Consider the following 18,657-nt stretch of genomic DNA (forward strand, 5'->3'; position numbering starts at 1 on the left):
AGTCATGTCCGACTCTTAGTGACCCTATGGACTACCAGGCTCCTCTGTCCATGGGATTTTCCAGGCAAGAGTAATGGAGTGGGTTGCCATTTCCTTCTCCGCTTCCAATGAATATTCTGGACTAATTCCTTTAGGATTAACTGGTTGGATCTCCTTGCAGTCCAAGGGACTCTCAAGAGTCTTCTCCAACACCACAGTTCAAAAGCATCAATTCTTCGGCACTCAGCTTTCTTTATGGTCCAACTCTCACATCCATACATGACTACTGGAAAAACCATAGCTTTGACTAGACAGACCTTTGTTGACAAAGTGATGTCTCTGCTTTTTAATATGCTGTCTAGGTTGGTCATAGCTTTTCTTCCAAGGAACAAATGTCTTTTAATTTCATGGCTGCAGTCACCATCTGCAGTGATTTTGGAGCCCCCAAAATAAAGTCTCTCACTGTTTCCATTGTTTCCCCATCTATTTGTCATGAAGTGATGGGACTGGATGCCATGATCTTAGTTTTTTGAATGTTGAGTTTTAAGCCAACTTTTTCACTCTCCTCTTTCACTTTCATCAAGAGGCTGTTTAGTTCTTTGCTTTCTGCCATAAGGTGGTGTCATCTGCATATCTGAGATTATTGCTATTTCTCCCTGCAATCTTGATTCCAGCTTGTGCTTCATCCAGCCTGGCATTTCACATGATGTACTCTGCATATAAATAAGCAGGGTGACAATATACAGCCTTGGCATACTCCTTTCCCAATTTGGAACTAGTCTGTTGTGCCATGTACAATTCTAACTGTTGCTTGGCTTGCATACAGATTTCTCAGGAGGCAGGTCAGGTGGTTTGGTGTTCCCATCTCTTGAAGAATTTTCCACAGTTTGTTGTGATCCAGATAGTCAAAGGTTTTGGTATAATCAATAAATCAGAAGTAGATGTTTTTTCTGGAACTCTCTTACTTTTTTGATGATCCAGCGGATGTTGGCAATTTGATCTCTGGTTCCTCTGCCTTTTCTAAGTCCAGCTTGAACATCTGGAAGTTCACGGTTCACATACTGTTGAAGCCTGGCTTGGAGAATTTTGAGCATTACTTTGCTAGCGTGTGAGATGAGTGCAATTGTGCAGTAGTTTTAACATTCTTTGGCATTGCCTTTCTTTGGGATTGGAATGAAAACTGACCTTTTCCAGTCCCATGGCCACTGATGAGTTTTCCAAATTTGCTGATCTAGACTCCTATCAAATTATTCCGTTTGCCCTGGGTCCCAGTACACATGAAATTTTTGAGTGGGCCCTTGAAGAGTATAGTCTGTATTTCTCCCAGTCCTATGGGGTTCTTGCAATTAAGCCCTGCTGGCCTTCAAAGCCAAATGCTCTGGGTCGGCTCCTCCCGATTGCCAGACCCTCAGTCTGGGGAGCCTGACATGGGGCTCAGAACTCTTATACCCATGGGAGAGCTTCTACAATATTATTCTCCATTTTGTGGGTTGCCCGCCTGCGGGTATGGAATTTGATCATATCCTGAGTCTGCCCCCCATATTGCTGTGAATTCTTCTTTATGACTTTATTTGTAGAAGATCTCCTCTCATGGGTTCCAGTCTTTTTCATCAGTGGTTGTTCTGCAGATAGTTTTGGTTTTGTTGTGCTCATAAGAGGAGGTGAGTTCAGGATCTTTCTACTCTCAAATCTTGGGCCCCTAAAACTATTTTGATTCTTTATGGAGAATTGCTAACACTTGGCAGTGGTCCCACCTGTAAGTCTCCTCTACACTAGCTTTTGTGTAGCAGAGCAGTTAAGGAACATATGGTCTTAACTACTGAGTAACGTACTGACCTGTTGAACCAAAGGTTTTCAAGCTTTTTTCCCCCCTCATTTCTGTATTCTGATAGAGTTCATTGACTCTACTGAACAACTAGAGGAGTTTGACCTGGAGGAAGATTTCGAGATTCTGAGCATATAAGATAGTGGAAACTCACCTTGGAGATCTGTCTTCCATCTGGCACCAGAAGAACATGAACTCATCAAGTAAAACTTTTTTAGTCAGCAAGTGCCTAATATGCCAACAGCATACAAACTTGATAGGAATCATGACTGAGCCAATCACCATTTCTCAGCAAAAAAAAAGAATGAACAATATGCCCCTTCCCCAGAAGGAACTAAAACAATCATGGAATCTAGGAGCGGAAAGATTAGGAGCCGTCTCTTGCTTCCGAGCTTCTTACATGGCTGCAGCAAATCTTCAGCTGCTGGAATGGGGAGGTGGATGTGTGGAGGACAGCCAGCAACTCCCACCTTACTTTCAGCACCAGCAGATGAGAGATGGTTACCCTGTGCTTCTTTACCCTTTCAGGTTTGACCTCTTTGGGCTAAATACTAAGAAGCAGTCTGTTCCCTTGCTCTAATAATAAAGTGTTAATCATTGTATCAGAACAATGGTAACAAGAACAAAAAGTTCTTGTTAAAGTATTTGAATATGTATTTAAATAATCATAATTGATCTTAAAAAGTATGTCAAAGACATTATATCAAATGTATATTTATTGATCTTCCTACTTGAGAGAACCTTACTATTGAATGGGTCATTGTCCCCGTCTTAACTGATACTTCTGTCAGATGTCACCCTGTCCTTAAATCATTTATCACTTAATTCAGGGGTCTGCAAACTTTTTCTGTCAAGGGCCAGAGAAGAAATGTTTTAGGCTCTGAAGGCCATGTAGCAGCTGTCACAGCTACTTATCTCTGCTGGTGAAGCACCTAAACAGCCCTAGACAGTGCACACACACAAGAGCCTGGCTGTAATGCAATAGAACTTTATTTACAAAAAAGGGGGGAAGGGCTGGATTTAGCCCCAGGCTGTAGTTTGCTAATCACTGACTTAAATTATTGATTTTTGTTTGGGAAATTAAAAATTGTGGTTGAATTTGACTCCCTTTTGCTTTACAGTCATAATTGGAAAGATAATTATTCATGTGGTGACATTTAATCTGTGCATCAAATACTACTTGGGGACTGTTGTTATTGTTCAGTCACTAAGTCATGTCCGACTCTTTTCAACCTCATGGACTGTAGCCTGCCAGACTGAAATCCTCTGTTCATGGGATTTCCCAGGCAAGAATACTGGAGTGGGTTGCCATTTCCTCCTCCAGGGGATCTTTCCAACCCAGGGATCAAACCCATGTCTCCTGCACTGACAGGCAGATTCTTTACCACTGAGCCACCTGGGAAGCCCTTAATTTCAAGACTAGCAATATACTAAGTTTTAAAGCACATATTCATCAAACTGGTTTTGCTAACCATTCTCCTGTGTGGGTGTACCTCACATCCCAGTGATATTTTCCCATTTTCCACTCCTTGTCTTTTTCAACTTGTATGCATTTCACCTCCTTGGTCAACAAAGTGCCCAACAGGCCCCAGGAAGGCCAGCAACTGCAGTATGAAAACTAGCAAATAAAGGAAATAAACCAAACTAAGGTGGGGTGTTTTTTTTTGGTATAATTAGGAATATTTGAATACTCGTTTCCTTAGATTCCATATTCTTATTTTGCCCAGTAGGTAATACATTCCAGTGAATTCAGAATTTGAAAGATGCAAAATGGTATTCAGTGAAATGTCTCTCCTTCCCACAAGTCAGTTCTGTTCCTTGTACCCTCCCAATGTTATTAATTTCTTGTTTATCCTTCCAGAGGCTATATTTTATGCATATACAAATACATGCACATATATCTTAGATTTGATTTTAATGACTTTAAAATTTCTCTCCTTTTGATTAATCTGCAAATGATCCTGAGAACCCAGAAGTATGGAAACCCCTTTCTTGAACTCAAGCATGTGATGGGGCTAAAAACAGTAGTAAGCTTATCTTGAAACAACTTGTAGATTTGTTGCCTGTTGGAAGACATTTTCAGCCCTTAACTTTCATTGTATTTTTCTGTGCCTCACTGTTATGTTGTAAAGCTCAACTTGCAGTAACAAGAACCCCCAAGGCTCTGAGGGGAACTTAGGAATTTCAGTGACATGGGCTTTGAAAAATTTTCATCAAAGAATGTCAAAGAGTCAAATGTTCACATTGAATTCCTTTTATTTGCCATGTACAAAGCTGACACCATGCTTATTACTCAAGAGGTGAAGGTAACAATAGTTTGGATTATACTGATTATGCTTTGTGTGTGTTGGCACAGTTTATATAATATTTAAGGAAACAGAATCACCTGGAAGGAATTGCCTCATGTCAACATAGCTAAGTGTTTTGGGAAACTGATAATTAAAGGAAATGGTTAAAATAATCCCCCTAAACAGAATATGATATAGTTTATAATCTGTCCAGGCTTGCTTTGGGTCTGCTAAGTGTTAAAGAGAGCAGTGTGCTAGATTTTTATGAGGCTTAAAAAAACATCAAAATGGTTTAGCGAGCTACCTATGAAAGAGCAATTGGATGGAAATTTTAATGGCAAATCTCTCACAGCCTCAAAATGCAAAGCAACCAGCACTGCAGTGTTGATTTGCCACATTGCACACATCTGGATGCTGTTTGGAATAAACAAGGGCTTCTGAGAAATTGGGACAAGGGATTTACCTTTTTGTTCCTGGAGTCAAAAGCAAAATTCACAGCTCCTTACCCATGCTCCTCTCTACCCCCAGCCCAGGAGAATGGGCAGCAGTTCACATTTCCCTTTATGGGTCTGACCCCATTTGGTACATCCTCTGCTCTACTCTGAATCAGGCCAAGTCTGCTGCCTGTGGCTGGGGAGGGAGCTGACAAGGAGGAATTTATTTGTCTATGACCATATGAAGTTGATGAGCCCCTCTTGGCAGCTGGCCTTCCAGCCCAGTCGTGCTTACTGTTGAAGGAGTCAAAGCTCATCCCAGGTTACTGCTAGCACCTCATTCTGTCTCCGTGAAGAGTGAGAGTTTGCCCTGTGCAGGCTCCATCCATCCATAATGTTGAATCAGAGAACAGTTTTTGTGTGTGTGGAAACACTGGGTTCTAGTTTAGGCCAAATAATGTGCAGTGACCTCTGGACATAGAGAAATGACTCCTTAGCTATCATGAAGAGCTTTCTGATCAAGATGGTGAGGAAAGCGAGCATTCTAAGAAAGTGGTGGCCTAGCAGTCTTTCTGAGGTAGCCATGAAGAATCATGCAAACATCCAAACCAAATTGTAGCACCAGGTTGACTGAAATGGGACAGCAGACCTCAGCAGGGTGGGCTCACCCAGGGGACCTGAGGGTGGGGGTGACCAAGGTCCAGTAGTCCAGCCCAAATGAGACTCCACGGTACAACTTGACAGATGGGCAAAAGGGCTTAGGCCTTCCTTCTTCAGACCATTCGGGTTTGTGAGGTGACTGTTGTGTTCAGGAGGGGAGGGCAAGGGGCAGAGTGGCAGGTGCCACCCTACACGCTTTTCATACACACCTGGCAGCGACTGACCCGGGTATGGAGCTGTCCGGCTTTCAGCGTCTCAGATACGGGCTCCTCCCCGAACTGCTGCCTCTCTTCCACTGTTGTCAGCCAGAAACTATATTTGTTGGCAAAATAGTGGCAGGTGCCCCGGGAACCACTGCACTCGATGAAAGGAGTAGCCCGGAAATCCTCTAGGCAGGATCCAGGAGAGACCAGGGACTGGCCTCCACCCTCTGCACCAGCGGCTGTGTGCTGAAACGGACAGAGGGTGGCCATGAGCTAGTCAGCCGGGAGGCAACAGGCTCTGCATCTCCAGCCCTGAGGTCTGGTCCCTTGGTTTAGCCCCCGTGTCAGGTCAATAAAGCAAACATTGTGTTTTGGATCCTTTTCACTGCCTCAGGGCCAGGAGTGCCCCCTCCGAGCTCCTGAGTGCCCTCCTAGCCCACAGCTCCTGGGCTGTGGCTACATCCTAGCCAGCTTCTCTCAGACTGCTGATGCCCTCCAAGTCCCCCAGGTGTGCTAGTGCCCCCAGCAGATTTCCACTGACAAAGAAATCTGAGAAAGCCTGAATTAAGGAAAATTCAGTGGGATTCAGAATGCAGTTCTCAGAACCCTTTGCTCCAAGCCCATAGTGGTGTTTTCCAGAGAAGGGAGAGAACATGGAATAGTCTACCAGGTGGTTAGACCATGGGCCCATCCCCTCATGGATCTATTAACAGCTCTTACTCTGAAGTCACCTTTATTGGAACTCTTACTTGCAATCTGTACCAAACCCTTGAGGGAACATTTAGTGTTCGTCACCTGTCGAGTACAAGTGGGCCTCATATTTGGCCTGATGTCCCAGCCCTCGCATCACCCGGCTCCCTCAGCACTCGATTTCAGGATTTCCCTCCAGGCGCTCCCTACCCTCATCCTTTACCCTGGGGGGAGGGGCAGTGCAGGGCCTCACCATGAGGAAGGAGTACCCAATCCACAGACTGCGCCAGCCCAGGGGGCACTGTGGGATGGTGATGTCCTGGCTGTGCACAGCAATGGCTTGCGAGGGCGCCTCACACACAGAGCAGCGGCTGATGTATTGGGGGATCTGTGTCTGGCCGACGGGCATCATAGGGATGGGGGCGGTGGTGGAGAGCCAGTAGGACTTATCATTCCGTCGGGCATAGTGGCACACTTCGTTGATGTTGCAGTAGATGAATGGCATGGTGCTGAAGCGGGGCAGGCAGGAGCCAGCAAACCCTGGAAGGAGAGAAGATAGGCAGGGGCAGGTAAGATCTGGCTGAGGGACCGGGCTTGGATTGTCCTCGGAGCCACTACGACTGAACTAGGTGGTGGTTTGGATTCATATCCAACTGCTTGTTCCAGAGCATGGTTGCCTCTCTTTCCAGTCCTGGACTTCATGGAATGCGAAATCAAATGGGCCTTTGAAAGCATCACTATGAATAAAGCTAGTGGATGTGATGGATCCACTAGTGGATTTCAGTTGAGCTATTTCAAATCCTAAAAGATGATGTGCTGTGAAAGTGCTGCACTCAATATGCCAGCAAATTTGGATGTGAGAGTTGGACTATAAAGAAAGCTGAATGCCAAAGAATTGATGCTTTTGAACTGTGGTGTTGAGAAGACTCTTGAGAGTCCCTTGGACTGCAAGGAGATCCAATCAGTCAATCCTAAAGGAAATCAGTCCTGAATATTCATTGGAAGGACTGATGCTAAAGCTGAAGCTCCAATACTTTGGCCACCTGATGCAAAGAACTGACTCATTAGAAAAGACCCTGATGCTGGGAAAGATTGAAGGCAGGAGGAGAAGGGGACAACAGAGGATGAGATGATTGGATAGCATCACCAATTCAATGGTGAACTTGGGCAAACTCTGGGAGTTGGTGATGGACAGGGAAGCCTGGTGTGCTGCAGTCCATGGGGTCGCAAAGAATCAGACATAACTTAGCAGCTGAACAACAACAAATATATGTAAAACATTGTTCTAAGCATTTTACTTGGGTGATTTCTGTAATCCTCACTCCAACCTATGAGACAGGTACTAGAATTAGCCTTGTTCCATTGAGAAGGAGGCAGAAGGTAAAATAGGTTGAATAACATGTCCAGAGTAAGTGGCAGAGCCAGGGTTTGAACCCATATCTGCATGAATGACTCTAGACCTGGTACTTATAACCCACTATCCAACATGGGCCCACCAATGGTCAGGAGGAACAAGGAGTGGTCCTTGTGGGGGCAGATGGCCAGGGGTGGTTGTGGGAGCTGGTACCTACCCAGGTCCTGGTTGTGGGCTTTCTCCTGCCCCTCCACGAACAGCAGGCTGTAACCCACCCAGAGTTGGCTCATCCCACTGGGGCACAGGGGCACCTGTTCTGACTGGCTGTGCTTCACCAAGGTGTAGCCCACTCTCAGGCTCTGCCCAGGCACTCCAGCCCTCCCGAAGGGGCCTGGCTTCCCTGGAGCTCCTGAGATGGAGAGAGCAGAAAAGGGGTGAGCCAGGTACAGCCAATAATAACAGCAGGTACTCACTTGGTGGCAAGTGTTGAGCAGGGGCCATTATGTACAAGCATTAGCTCACTCAATCCTTACAACAACCTTATCACTCCAATTTGTAGATAATGAAACAGGCTCGCCAACTACAGCTAGTAAGTGGTAGAACTAGAATGCCAACTCAGATGTATCTGGCTAGGGAGTCCTCATTTTGAAAAGCACACGATCTTGTTTCTCTTCCAGTCACCCAACCTTTGGTTCTGTGGGATGGGATGAGGGAGCAGAGGGGGCTACTTTTTGGGCTGGCCTTGCAGGCTTTCATAGGAGATAACTGAGGACCCACTGAATCAAAGGCAGTGAAGGCAGAGCTGGGGTTAGCGAGGCAAAATCACACCCTCCTTTCCTGTCAGGCATAGCTGACAATGACGGCACTTTTCCTATAAGCCTCAGGAATGTTGATTTGCCATTTCTGATATAAAAGGAGGTAAAAGGAGGAGTAACAGCCATATGTTACCTTAGTTTTTCTTCTCCCTTGAACCACACCCCCTTCTGTCCACATCAGAATCCCTGGGTAGAAGGGTGTTGGTGCAGGACAGGGGAGTCATAGCTCTTAAGAGCTGGAAGAGAACCCAGAGAACTATTTGAAACAGTTTTTCACCTTCTGGAATGTAGGGCTCTGATCCGTCACAGCTCAGAATGGAGTGGGCGTGAATGGATGAGAGCCCAGTTTTCCAGCCTCCTAGTAGTGTCAAGTTTTACTGCCAGGTTTCCTAATTCCATGATTTGAGATTTTGACTCACTACCAAGCCTCAAACCCTTATAGAAGCCCTCTGCCTGCTAGTGCTGACATTGCCAGACCTTCAAATCCTGGAGGGCCTTGTAGTCCAGGGAGACCAGGATCACCAAGAGCCCCAGGTGGGCCAGGGAGTCCACTGGCGCCATCTTTGCCGGGGATGCCAGGTAAACCTTTAGATCCTGCAAAGAGAGAAGGCCCACAGTGGGGTACTCAATGTGGAGAAGACGACTTCTCCAGGTCTTCCCTGGAGAAAGGGGACTTATGTGTCATGCCCAGGACTCACCAGAAGAGGGCAGATTTGGCCATCACCTGGGAGTGCAGGCTGAGCACAGGGCTGAGCCTCCTAGGCTAGTCTTTAGTTCACGTCTGGGTAGCTCTGCCCTGGGACCCCACTCTGAACTTAGCCCTTCTGAGCCCCATCACACACCGTCCTCACTTCCTCTCATCCTCCCAGAAACTCGGAAGGATGCAGGGCAAATGCTGGGGTCCCAAGTCAGAAATGAGGACACTGAGGCCCAGAGAGACTGCTAGCTTACTCCAGTTTGGCAAAACTGGAATTAGAAGCTGGGTTTTCTGTCCCCCAACCCTGGGCTTTCTCTTTTGCTCTTTGTTGCCCACCACACTCCTTCTTTGCCCACCACTCCCTCCTTCCTGTAGCAGCATATTAGTGAGGGACAAGCTGTCTGGATTAGCCATTGTGCTCTGCACATGTTCTCTGAAGCCAAGTACAATTGCTGGCTCTGGGGGGCCTCCTTCCTGGCAAAAAGCTTGGGAGCTTTGTGAGGAAACCAAGGAAATGCTTGATGAAACTACCCCTTGAAGCTGCGGGTTCCCAGCCAGTTGCTTCAGCCTCCCAATCAAAGCCATCTCAGCTCCCAACTAAGTTCCCCTTTCCTGGCACCCTACTCACCTTGTAGGCCCACAGGTCCTTGGACCCCAGGGTCTCCCATGAGGCCAGGGATGCCATCAATGCCTGGAAGACCCATGGGTCCAGGGGGAGCCTGGATGGCTTCTGCAATGGGTGTGTGTCCAGGAGCACCTCGAGGGCCGGATAAGCCTGTGGGCAGGTGGGGGAAATGGAAATGTCAGGTGGAGGCAGAGTAGGTGGCTAGGGAAGGCCCCTGGAGGTTCAGTTGGCATCACAGCCTAGGACCTCAAACTCAACCAGCTGGCTTACTGATAGAAGCCGAATGAGGCAATTTGCTTGAGTGCCTACTGAGTTCTAGTCCCTGGTAGATGAGGGGATAGAGCAGTGACTAAGACCTTTATGAGATGATGGTCTGTTGAAAAAGATGAAATATGCATAACCTGACAAAAACCATTAATCTTATTGCAAATTGTGAAAAGTGCTACAAAGGAAATGGAGAGTGCAGTGACTGTGGGATGGAGTGGAGAGGGCTACAGGGTGGAGAACCTGCTTTAGTGATAAGTGGCCTCTTACAATCAGTGACACTTAAGCTGAGATTATTAAAGCATTAGAAGGGGCTGGAGGTAGGGGAGAGTATTCCAGGAAGTAGAACTAGCATGTGCCAAAGCCCTGTGGCCAGCCAGGGTGTGATGTTTTTGGATAACAGAAAGGCCAGTGTGAGAAAAGCACAGTGAGCAGCAAAAGGTAAAAACTGGTGATGAAGGATGCCATGGGTTACCAATGGATGATTTCTGCTTTTATAAGACCTCTCCCACCACTGTCTGGAGAAACGATTGTTGGGGGAGGTGCATGATGAAAGCACAGAGACCAGTAAGCAGGTCACCACAGTGATTCACGTGAGAAATGGTGGTGGTTTGAATTTGAGAGGTATCAGTGGAGGTGATGAGAGGGGAGTGGATGCAAGGCCCATTCAGGAAACACAGCCCCCAGGAGTTGCTAATGGGACTGGATGTGTGTGATTGAGGGGAGTGGTGTAAAAGACGGGCTTCATTTCTGGATTCAGCAAATGGATGAGTGGTGATTGAGTGCCAACCCAGTACACACTAATGCAGAAATGATGCAGAGAGGGGAGGTCAGTGGCAGGATCCATGGTGGCAAAGAAGCAATGGCCTTCAGTCCTGGGAGCTGATGGTGGCAGAGGTATCCCCAAGGTGGACAAACTCCCTCTGTTTCTGGCATGGTGATAAATGACTCCTGAAAGAATGTTACTCCAACCCCTCCCTCGAGCTCAGGAGCAGCCAGTACATGCTCTCAACTCACCTCTTGGCCCCGCCTTCCCCTTCATCCCGGGGAGTCCTGGGTCTCCAGGTGGTCCAACCTTGCCTGGAGTCCCCATGAAGCCAGGCTCACCTCTCATGCCTGGCAAAGCCCAAAGGAAAGCAAGTCAGGGCCTGGCCTAGTGGTGCTGGTGGGGAAAGGGGGCTTAAGATTAAGCAGAGACAAGGGCTGGAAGAGCATCATCAGCCGGTCTCTGTTCACAGGGTGGCAGGAAGGGGTCATCTCCAATTGTGGAGTGGGAAAGGGCCCAGTTGCCAGCCATGCAGTCATACCTTTCAATCCTAGCTCTCCAGGGAGGCCAGAGAAACCTGGAATTCCTTGGTCTCCTTTGGGCCCTTGAGGGCCAGGAATTCCAGGGAAGCCAGGGTCTCCAGGGTCACCTTGATCTGAGGATGGCCCAGGGGGGCCTGGAGGCCCAGGTGGGCCTGGGCGGCCTAGGGATAATATAGGAAGAGGGATGAGGGCAGGGGGCAGAGGAAGTGGCCACTGTGGAAGGCCTTGACATTGATAGGAAGCCAAAGCCCACTCCCAAGGCAGATAATGTTTCCTTGCCCTCTGTGGGGCCCCAATGCCCAGACCTTCCCAAACCCTTTTAGCAAAATGTAGCCCATTCCAGTCCCCTGTGTCCCTGCAGGGGGAGGAATGTGAGGCTAGACTGTAGACAAGCTCTCCCTAAACTCTGGACAGAAGGTGATGGCCAGCCTTCTTTGCGCTTCCTGGCTTTACCTCGTTCTCCATCTAGGCCTGGTCGCCCAGGGTCGCCAGGCTGTCCTTCTATGACTGAAGGCAAGGAGAGGCCCAGAGCACCAGGGAGACCAGCGGTGCCCTGGAGACCTGGAAAACCTGCAAAGAATAAATAAAAGGGGCTGCAGGGGCTTTGTGTACCTAAGAGAGGGCCAGGCTCTCTCAGAGAAAATGAAAGTTCATACAGAGAAAATGGAAGCCATTCGGTAGCAGCCAGAGCAGCGGAGGCCAGCAGAGGGCTCTCGTCCCTTGCTCCTCCCTTGGTAGCCCGCGGCCCCTAACAGCTGACAGGGGCTCAGAGAGCCCCCACTGGCATTGAATTGGGGTGAATAGAGCCTCAGAAAGTTCTAGCTCTCCAACTCGCTGGTCATGGAAATATGTTAAACAGATTTCCCTCAAATCAGGAAGAAAAGAAGGTATAACTGTAGCACCTGGAACTGAAGTTCCCTGAGGTGTTTTTAAACCTACTGTCCCTATTGTGTAATGTTTCATTCAGTTAGCCAGTCTTGTCTGCTGCTGCTCAGAGAAGATGGAGGTAGGGTGTAGCTCCTAACCAGTCAGAAGAGAACCTCACCTGCTCCAGCAGAATGGAGGTGGAAAGAGCACTGAGACCCCTGGTGTCTTATCTGGCTATTTCTGGGTCTTCCAGGCAAGCTGAAAACCAGTTTTATAGGTGATTCATGATATTACCTAAATGCTTTCTTAACTGCCTAAATCCCTTCTCCGTTTGGCCAAGGAAAATAGCCACTTACTGGCCTATGTACATAATATTTGCTCAAATTTCTGTTTGAACATATTAGGTTCAAAACCAAAAAAATTTCAACAGATTATAGAAGATGTATATAATATGCATACATCAAAAACATAGAGTGATAATCTTGCTGGGAAAACATATCAAAGCCACATACACAAATGCAGAAATCTATTTTATTCTTGTAACATGGAAGAAGTGTATTTATTACTTTGGTATATTCTAGAAGATATTTAAATGAAGAGGAATTAATTCAAATTGATTGATAAACTGTTTTGCTGGTTGAGATTCTTGTTTGTGACAAGAAAATACCAAAATATTAATGTTGCATTTGATTGTTCTGACCAAAAAGCTGAAAATATTAATGTAGAATTTCTCATACTTTGCTAATAAATAGAAAATCCATGAAAACTTATAAGGGAAGATGGCAGATTGGTTAATTTGGGCATCATTAACAGCTCATTGATTAATTGAATACTGATGAAATATAAAGGAGGAGAAACTAAATTTCAATAAGTCTCCAATTATTAGAAGTCTGGAAAAGAAACAAAGTAAAAACAAAAAGCAAAACTAGTCACAAAACCACATGGTACTACTTTTAGTTATGTCTTGATTAGTCTTTGAAGTAGTTTTCATTTTCACAAAGGTAAAAATCTGAAAAGAAAGACATACTGTATTTTTGTCTGAAAATATATCTTCATATATTTATACATATATATGGGCTGAAATTATGCAAAACAAATAAACAAGACACCACATATAGTAGAGTAAGTGTGGGCTAGGCACAGATTATAAAGTTTGTTTCCATGGCAATTTTTGCAGCCAACTTCTCTTTTTGAACTGTTTCTTGATTTTATAATTACACTAATATATTATTAAAGCTGAAATAAAGGTACTACTGACCTCACATAGTTAAAAAAAAAAAAAGCTCAAGTGTTTCTTTAAGAATTCTCATTCAGTGATCACATGATGAAAATGCAAGATGGCATATTTTCGCAACTTATTCCATCGTCACAACCCTAAATATAACCCCAAAATATACTAGTGTGGCCTCTCAGTATATACTGCAAATATGGAAATAAATGGCATAATTTAATGTTATTTAGATAAATGTAATGTAGGGACAGGGTTTGCTCCTAGGAAATTTGCTAAGGGATAAACTATCAATAACCTCAGATATGCAGATAACACCACCCTTATGGCAGAAAGTGAAGAGGAACTAAAAAGCCTCTTGATGAAAGTGAAAGAGGAGAGTGAAAAAGTTGGCTTAAAGCTCAACATTCAGAAAACTAAGATCATGGCATCTGGTCCCATCACTTCATGGGAAATAGATGGGGAAACAGTGGAAACAGTGTCAGACTTTATTTTGGGGGGCTCCAAAATCACTGCAGATGGTGATTGCAGCCATGAAATTAAAAGATGCTTACTCCTTGGAAGGAAAGTTATGACCAACTTAGATAGCATATTAAAAAGCAGAGACATTACTTTGCCAACAAAGGGTCCATCTAGTCAAGGCTATGGTTTTTCCAGTGGTCATGTATGGATGTGAGAGTTGGACTGTGAAGAAAGCTGAGTGCCGAAGAATTGATGCTTTTGAACTGTGATGTTGGAGAAGACTCTTGAGAGTCCCTTGGACTGCAAGGAGATCCAACCAGTCCATCCTAAAGGAGATCAGTCCTGGGTGTTCATTGGAAGGACTGATGCTGAAGCTGAAACTCCAGTACTTTGGCCACCTCACGCGAAGAGTTGACTCATTGGAAAAGACCCTGATGCTGGGAGGGATTGGGGGCAGGAGGAGAAGGGGATGACAGAGGATGAGATGGTTGGATGGCATCACCGACTCGATGGACATGAGTTTGAGTAAACTCCGGGAGTTGGTGATGGACAGGGAGGCCTGGCATGCTGCAATTCATGGGGTCGCAAAGAGTCGGACACGACTGAGCGACTGAACTGAACTGAACTGAACTGAAACCTTCGTTATACGTTGATTTCTATAATCAAATTAGAGATTCAGTTCCTGTTGGGGGATATGATAGTTGATATATATGTTTTAAAACAAATTCTTTTAATTAGATATTGCGAAGAAGAGAAGGATATTTATAAACCATATGTAAAATATCATCTAGATAGAATAAACATCTGTGTTCCAACCACCCAATTTAAGGAAAAGAAGATAGCAATACCTTTGAATTTCTTTTTCTTTCCTGGCTTTTTTAATTTATTTATTTTTAATTGGAGGATAATTGCTTTACAATGTTGTGTTGGTTTCTGCCATACATCAGCATGAATCAGCCATAGGTATACATATGTCCCCTCCCTCTTGAACCTCCCTCCCACCCCATCCATCCCTCTAGGTTGTTCTTTTCACATCCTTTACAGATTTCACCATCTTCCCTCCCTCCCAGAGGCAACCAGTCCTGAGATTTGTGTTCATCATTCCCTTTTCATCAGTTTGAATATCCATGCATATTTGCATCCCTAAACAACATATTGTTTGGAATCACACTAAACATATTCCTTTGCAACTTCCCCTTTCTCCCCCTTCAACATTATGCACCTGAAATATATCCATCTTGACATGTGCTGTTTACTGCATTTGTATCTGTGGTTTTATTACCTCAGATAGCCAAAGACAATGAATAATGTAATGACCAGGAATTCATAGTCAAGATTTAAAAACAGAAAAGGCATCATGCCTGTGCTTCCACCCAGGACCCAGACCTTTCTCTATCTCCTGCCAAAGAAGCCACAAAGCCTCCCTTCCTAAGCCCTCACTTCTGGAGAAACTGCTGGCTTTCAGAAAAGTACAGGTTGGTCCAGACAAAGGAAAGAGTAAACACAGAGACAGCAGATACCCCAACATAAAATGCAGCTGGAAATGAATTAATGCATGAATACAGTTCCTGGAAAACCTACGCCCATTATACAAACATGCACATAAATGCATAAAATGATGTGGTGGGACATCAGGCCCCAGAACTATGAGGAACAGAACATTTTGCAAACATGATTTCCCCAGGTAACATGTGATAGTAGAATGGCCAATGTTTCTTGACCAACTACTATGACCAACTACACATGCTAAGGTGTAAGTTGCTTAGTTGCTCAGTCATGTCTGACTCTTTTGTGACCCCATGGACTGTAGCCTGCCAGGCTCCTCTGTCATGGGATTTCCCAGGCAAGAATACTGAAGTGGGTTGCCATTTCCTTCTCCAGAGGATCTTCCTGACCCAGGGATCAAACCCAGGTCTCCTGCATTGCAGGCAGATTCTTTACCACCTGAGCCACCAGGGAAGCTGCCATGCACTGTGCTAGGTGCTTCCATATGTATTACCTCACTCTTCATTGATGTCTCACCAAATATATAGGGTAGATTCTCTTATTCACATTTTATAGAAAAGGAAACCTATGGGTTCCTTTGGGATGGAGGGGTGAGTAACTTCCTTGTTCAAGGTCATGTAGCTAGTGAGAGGGAGAGCTGGGATTTGAATCCAGTAGTCTGACTTCAGAGCCCCTGCTCTCAGCTATGATGCTATGTGAAATTCATGTCTTGTTCTACATTGAGTGGGAGGTATATGCATCTCTAGAACATTTCTAAGGAGAGTTAAAGAATCAGAATTCATTCTCATTATTTGAGAGGTGGGGGAAGTGAAAAAAGTGAAAGTGAAAGTCACTCAGTTGTGTCTGACTCTTTGTGACCCATGGACTCTAGCCCACCAGGCTCCTCTGTCCATGGAATTCTCCAGGCAAGAATACTGGAGTGGGTAGCTATGCCCTTCTCCAGGGGATCTTCCTGACACAGTGATTGAACCCAGGTCTCTTCATTGGAGGCAGATTCTTTACTGTCTGAGCCACCAGGTAAGCCCGAGAAGTAGGGGAAGGGAGACTCAGAAAGGGACTTCAGACTATATGATGAGTCAGGGGCTAAGATTAAGGTGAAATCTGACTTCTAGTAAACCCAGTAAATCCTAATCAACTGCTTGCTGTGTGCCTGTCCTAGGGGGATATTTATCCTCTTAGTCTTGGGTTCCTTCCAGCAGCCACACTGTCTTCTCAGGGCCCCGTGACTGCCAACTGCCCTGGACACCAAGGGATTTCCAGTAAACCTCTTGCTAAGTGGACAAGCCCAGTCCCTCAGGACCATTAAAACCAGACTCTGACAAAGTGAGAAAGAGAGGCCCTATGGTTAATAAGGGAGAACTGGAGGGAAGCTGGAAGCTAGAGAGGACTCACTGAACTGCTCTCTGACACCCCTTCCTGGGAAAGCCTGAGGTGGAGCCTACCCTCTTTTTGTCAGTAGTTGGGTTCTGAAATCCCCAGAGATGTTAAAGGTATGTACAACTCATCCCTGGGAGCCACATGACCCCAAGGAACCCCAACCCTCCCAGCTAAGTGTGACTTGGGTTCACTTACCTTGACTACCTTTGGGTCCTCTTATACCTGGCTTTCCTGGGGCTCCGATGCCAATTCCTGGAGAACCTTTTTCCCCTTTGGGACCAGGCAAGCCAGCTGGCCCAGGCACACCAGTAATACTAGGTCCTAGGAGGAGATACAGAGAGATGTGGGGACACAACTCAGTGGGGGTGAGGCCTTTGTGCCCAGCTCACTTGCAGGGAGTCTGCCTCACAGACACCAGAGGCTGAGGGCTGAAATGATAGGGAGGAGAGCTGATGCAGGTAGAAGAACAAACCCCATTCAACTTCCTACCCCTCCCCCCCACACACATATACACACACACATCAAGGCATATCCAACTGGGGGCTGGCAAGGACATCTAGAGGGCTTCCCTGATAGCTCAATTGGTAAAGAATCTCCTGCAATGCAGGAGACCCTGGTTCAATTCCTGGAGAAGGGATAGGCTACCCACTCCAGTATCCTTGGGCTTCCCTTGTGGCTCAGCTGGTAAAGAATCTGCCTGCAATGTGGGAGACCTGGGTTCAATCCCTGGGTTGGGAAGATCCTCTGGAGAAGGGAAAGGCTACCCACTCCAGTAAATAAGGCAATTCAGGTATAATATTTAGCACAATGCTCAATAAATGTTAACCAAATTTATATAAAACTCTAATCCAGCCACCTCTAACCACTGTTTTGGGCTTCCCTTGTGGCTCAGCTGGTAAAGACTCCACCTGCAATGTGGGAGACCTGGGTTTGATCCCTGGGTTGGGAAGATCCTCTGGAGAAGGGGAAAGCTACCCACTCCAGTATTCTGGCCTGGAGAATTCCATGAACTGTATAGTCCATGGGGTTGCAAAGAGTTGGACACGACTGAGCGACTTTCACTCACTCACACTAAGGACATCTAGGGGTCTAAGGATATGGGATACATTGTGACCTAGAACTCAAGATCAGCCCCATCAGGCTTCTGGAAGAATTGGTGTTCTCCTCCTTGCCTTACAGGGTCTTGCTTACCTGGAGTTCCATGGGTTCCCTTGGTTCCTGGAAGCCCATTCAGTCCATGTAAACCTGGAAGTCCAGGGAAACCTGAGGGGAGAGAAGATCAGAAATGGTTCCAGCAACTCTGAATCATGAAGAGTCAGTAAAAGGTCCTGCCCCCAAGGGCACTGCAAAGTCCTCATTTCAAAGGTCCTGGGCATTCTTTTTTTTTTTTTTTCATTTATTTTTACTAGTTGGAGGCTAATTACTTTACAATATTGTAGTGGTTTTTGCCATACATTGACATGAATCAGCCATGGATTTACATGTATTCCCCATCCCGATCCCCCCTCCCGCCTCCCTCCCCATCCCATCCCTCTGGGTCTTCCCAGTGCACCAGCCCCGAGCACTTGTCTCATGCATCCAACCTGGGCTGGTGATCTGTTTCACCCTTGATAGTATACTTGTTTCAATGCTATTCTCTCAGAACATCCCACCCTCACCTTCTCCCACAGAGTCTAAAAGTCTGTTCTGTACATCTGTGTCTCTTTTTCTGTTTTGCATATAGGGTTATCATTACCATCTTTTAAAATTCCATATATATGTGTTAGTATACTGTATTGGTCTTTATCTTTCTGGCTTACTTCACTCTGTATAATGGGCATTCTTGAAGCATTAATTAATGCCCTAAGGGAGACTGGACCACCCCTAGTCTCCACCTTCCACCCTAAGTGTTTCTGCCTCTCATTAGAGACCAGTATAGCTTGAAGAGGGCTTCCCAGGTGGCAGTAGTGGCAAAGAACCTGCCTGCTAATGCAGGAGACATAAGAGACACAGGGTTTGATCCCTAGGTTGGGAAGATCCTCTGGAGGAGGGCATGGCAACCCATTCCAGTATTCTTGCCTGGAGAATCCCATGGA

The 18,657-nt window shown here is 46.0% G+C and overlaps 2 protein-coding genes across 3 annotated transcripts in view; one reads left to right on the plus strand and one right to left on the minus strand.

The window, feature by feature from the left end:
- ATG4A (autophagy related 4A cysteine peptidase) overlaps positions 1 to 3,448 on the plus strand; it is a 72,301-nt gene extending 68,853 nt beyond the window's left edge. For both annotated transcript variants that reach the window (XM_070462186.1, XM_070462187.1), the window contains one exon: positions 1,872 to 3,448. In XM_070462186.1, coding sequence (XP_070318287.1) covers positions 1,872 to 1,942 — 71 coding nt within the window. In that variant the 3' untranslated portion in view covers positions 1,943 to 3,448. The remainder of the gene's footprint in view (positions 1 to 1,871) is intronic.
- A 594-nt stretch (positions 3,449 to 4,042) lies between these two features.
- Positions 4,043 to 18,657, minus strand: part of COL4A6 (collagen type IV alpha 6 chain) — a 323,591-nt gene continuing 308,976 nt past the window's right edge. The window contains exons 37-46 of the mRNA XM_020898381.2: positions 17,774 to 17,845; positions 16,778 to 16,903; positions 11,596 to 11,712; positions 11,142 to 11,303; positions 10,852 to 10,950; positions 9,574 to 9,720; positions 8,726 to 8,842; positions 7,651 to 7,842; positions 6,333 to 6,619; positions 4,043 to 5,635 (exon numbers count right to left, since the gene is read on the minus strand). Coding sequence (XP_020754040.1) covers positions 5,375 to 5,635; positions 6,333 to 6,619; positions 7,651 to 7,842; positions 8,726 to 8,842; positions 9,574 to 9,720; positions 10,852 to 10,950; positions 11,142 to 11,303; positions 11,596 to 11,712; positions 16,778 to 16,903; positions 17,774 to 17,845 — 1,580 coding nt within the window. The 3' untranslated portion in view covers positions 4,043 to 5,374. The remainder of the gene's footprint in view (positions 5,636 to 6,332; positions 6,620 to 7,650; positions 7,843 to 8,725; positions 8,843 to 9,573; positions 9,721 to 10,851; positions 10,951 to 11,141; positions 11,304 to 11,595; positions 11,713 to 16,777; positions 16,904 to 17,773; positions 17,846 to 18,657) is intronic.

The sequence above is a fragment of the Odocoileus virginianus genome, unplaced genomic scaffold (genome assembly GCF_023699985.2).
Source record: "Odocoileus virginianus isolate 20LAN1187 ecotype Illinois unplaced genomic scaffold, Ovbor_1.2 Unplaced_Scaffold_1, whole genome shotgun sequence".
In the NCBI taxonomy this organism is placed as follows: Eukaryota; Metazoa; Chordata; class Mammalia; order Artiodactyla; family Cervidae; genus Odocoileus; species Odocoileus virginianus.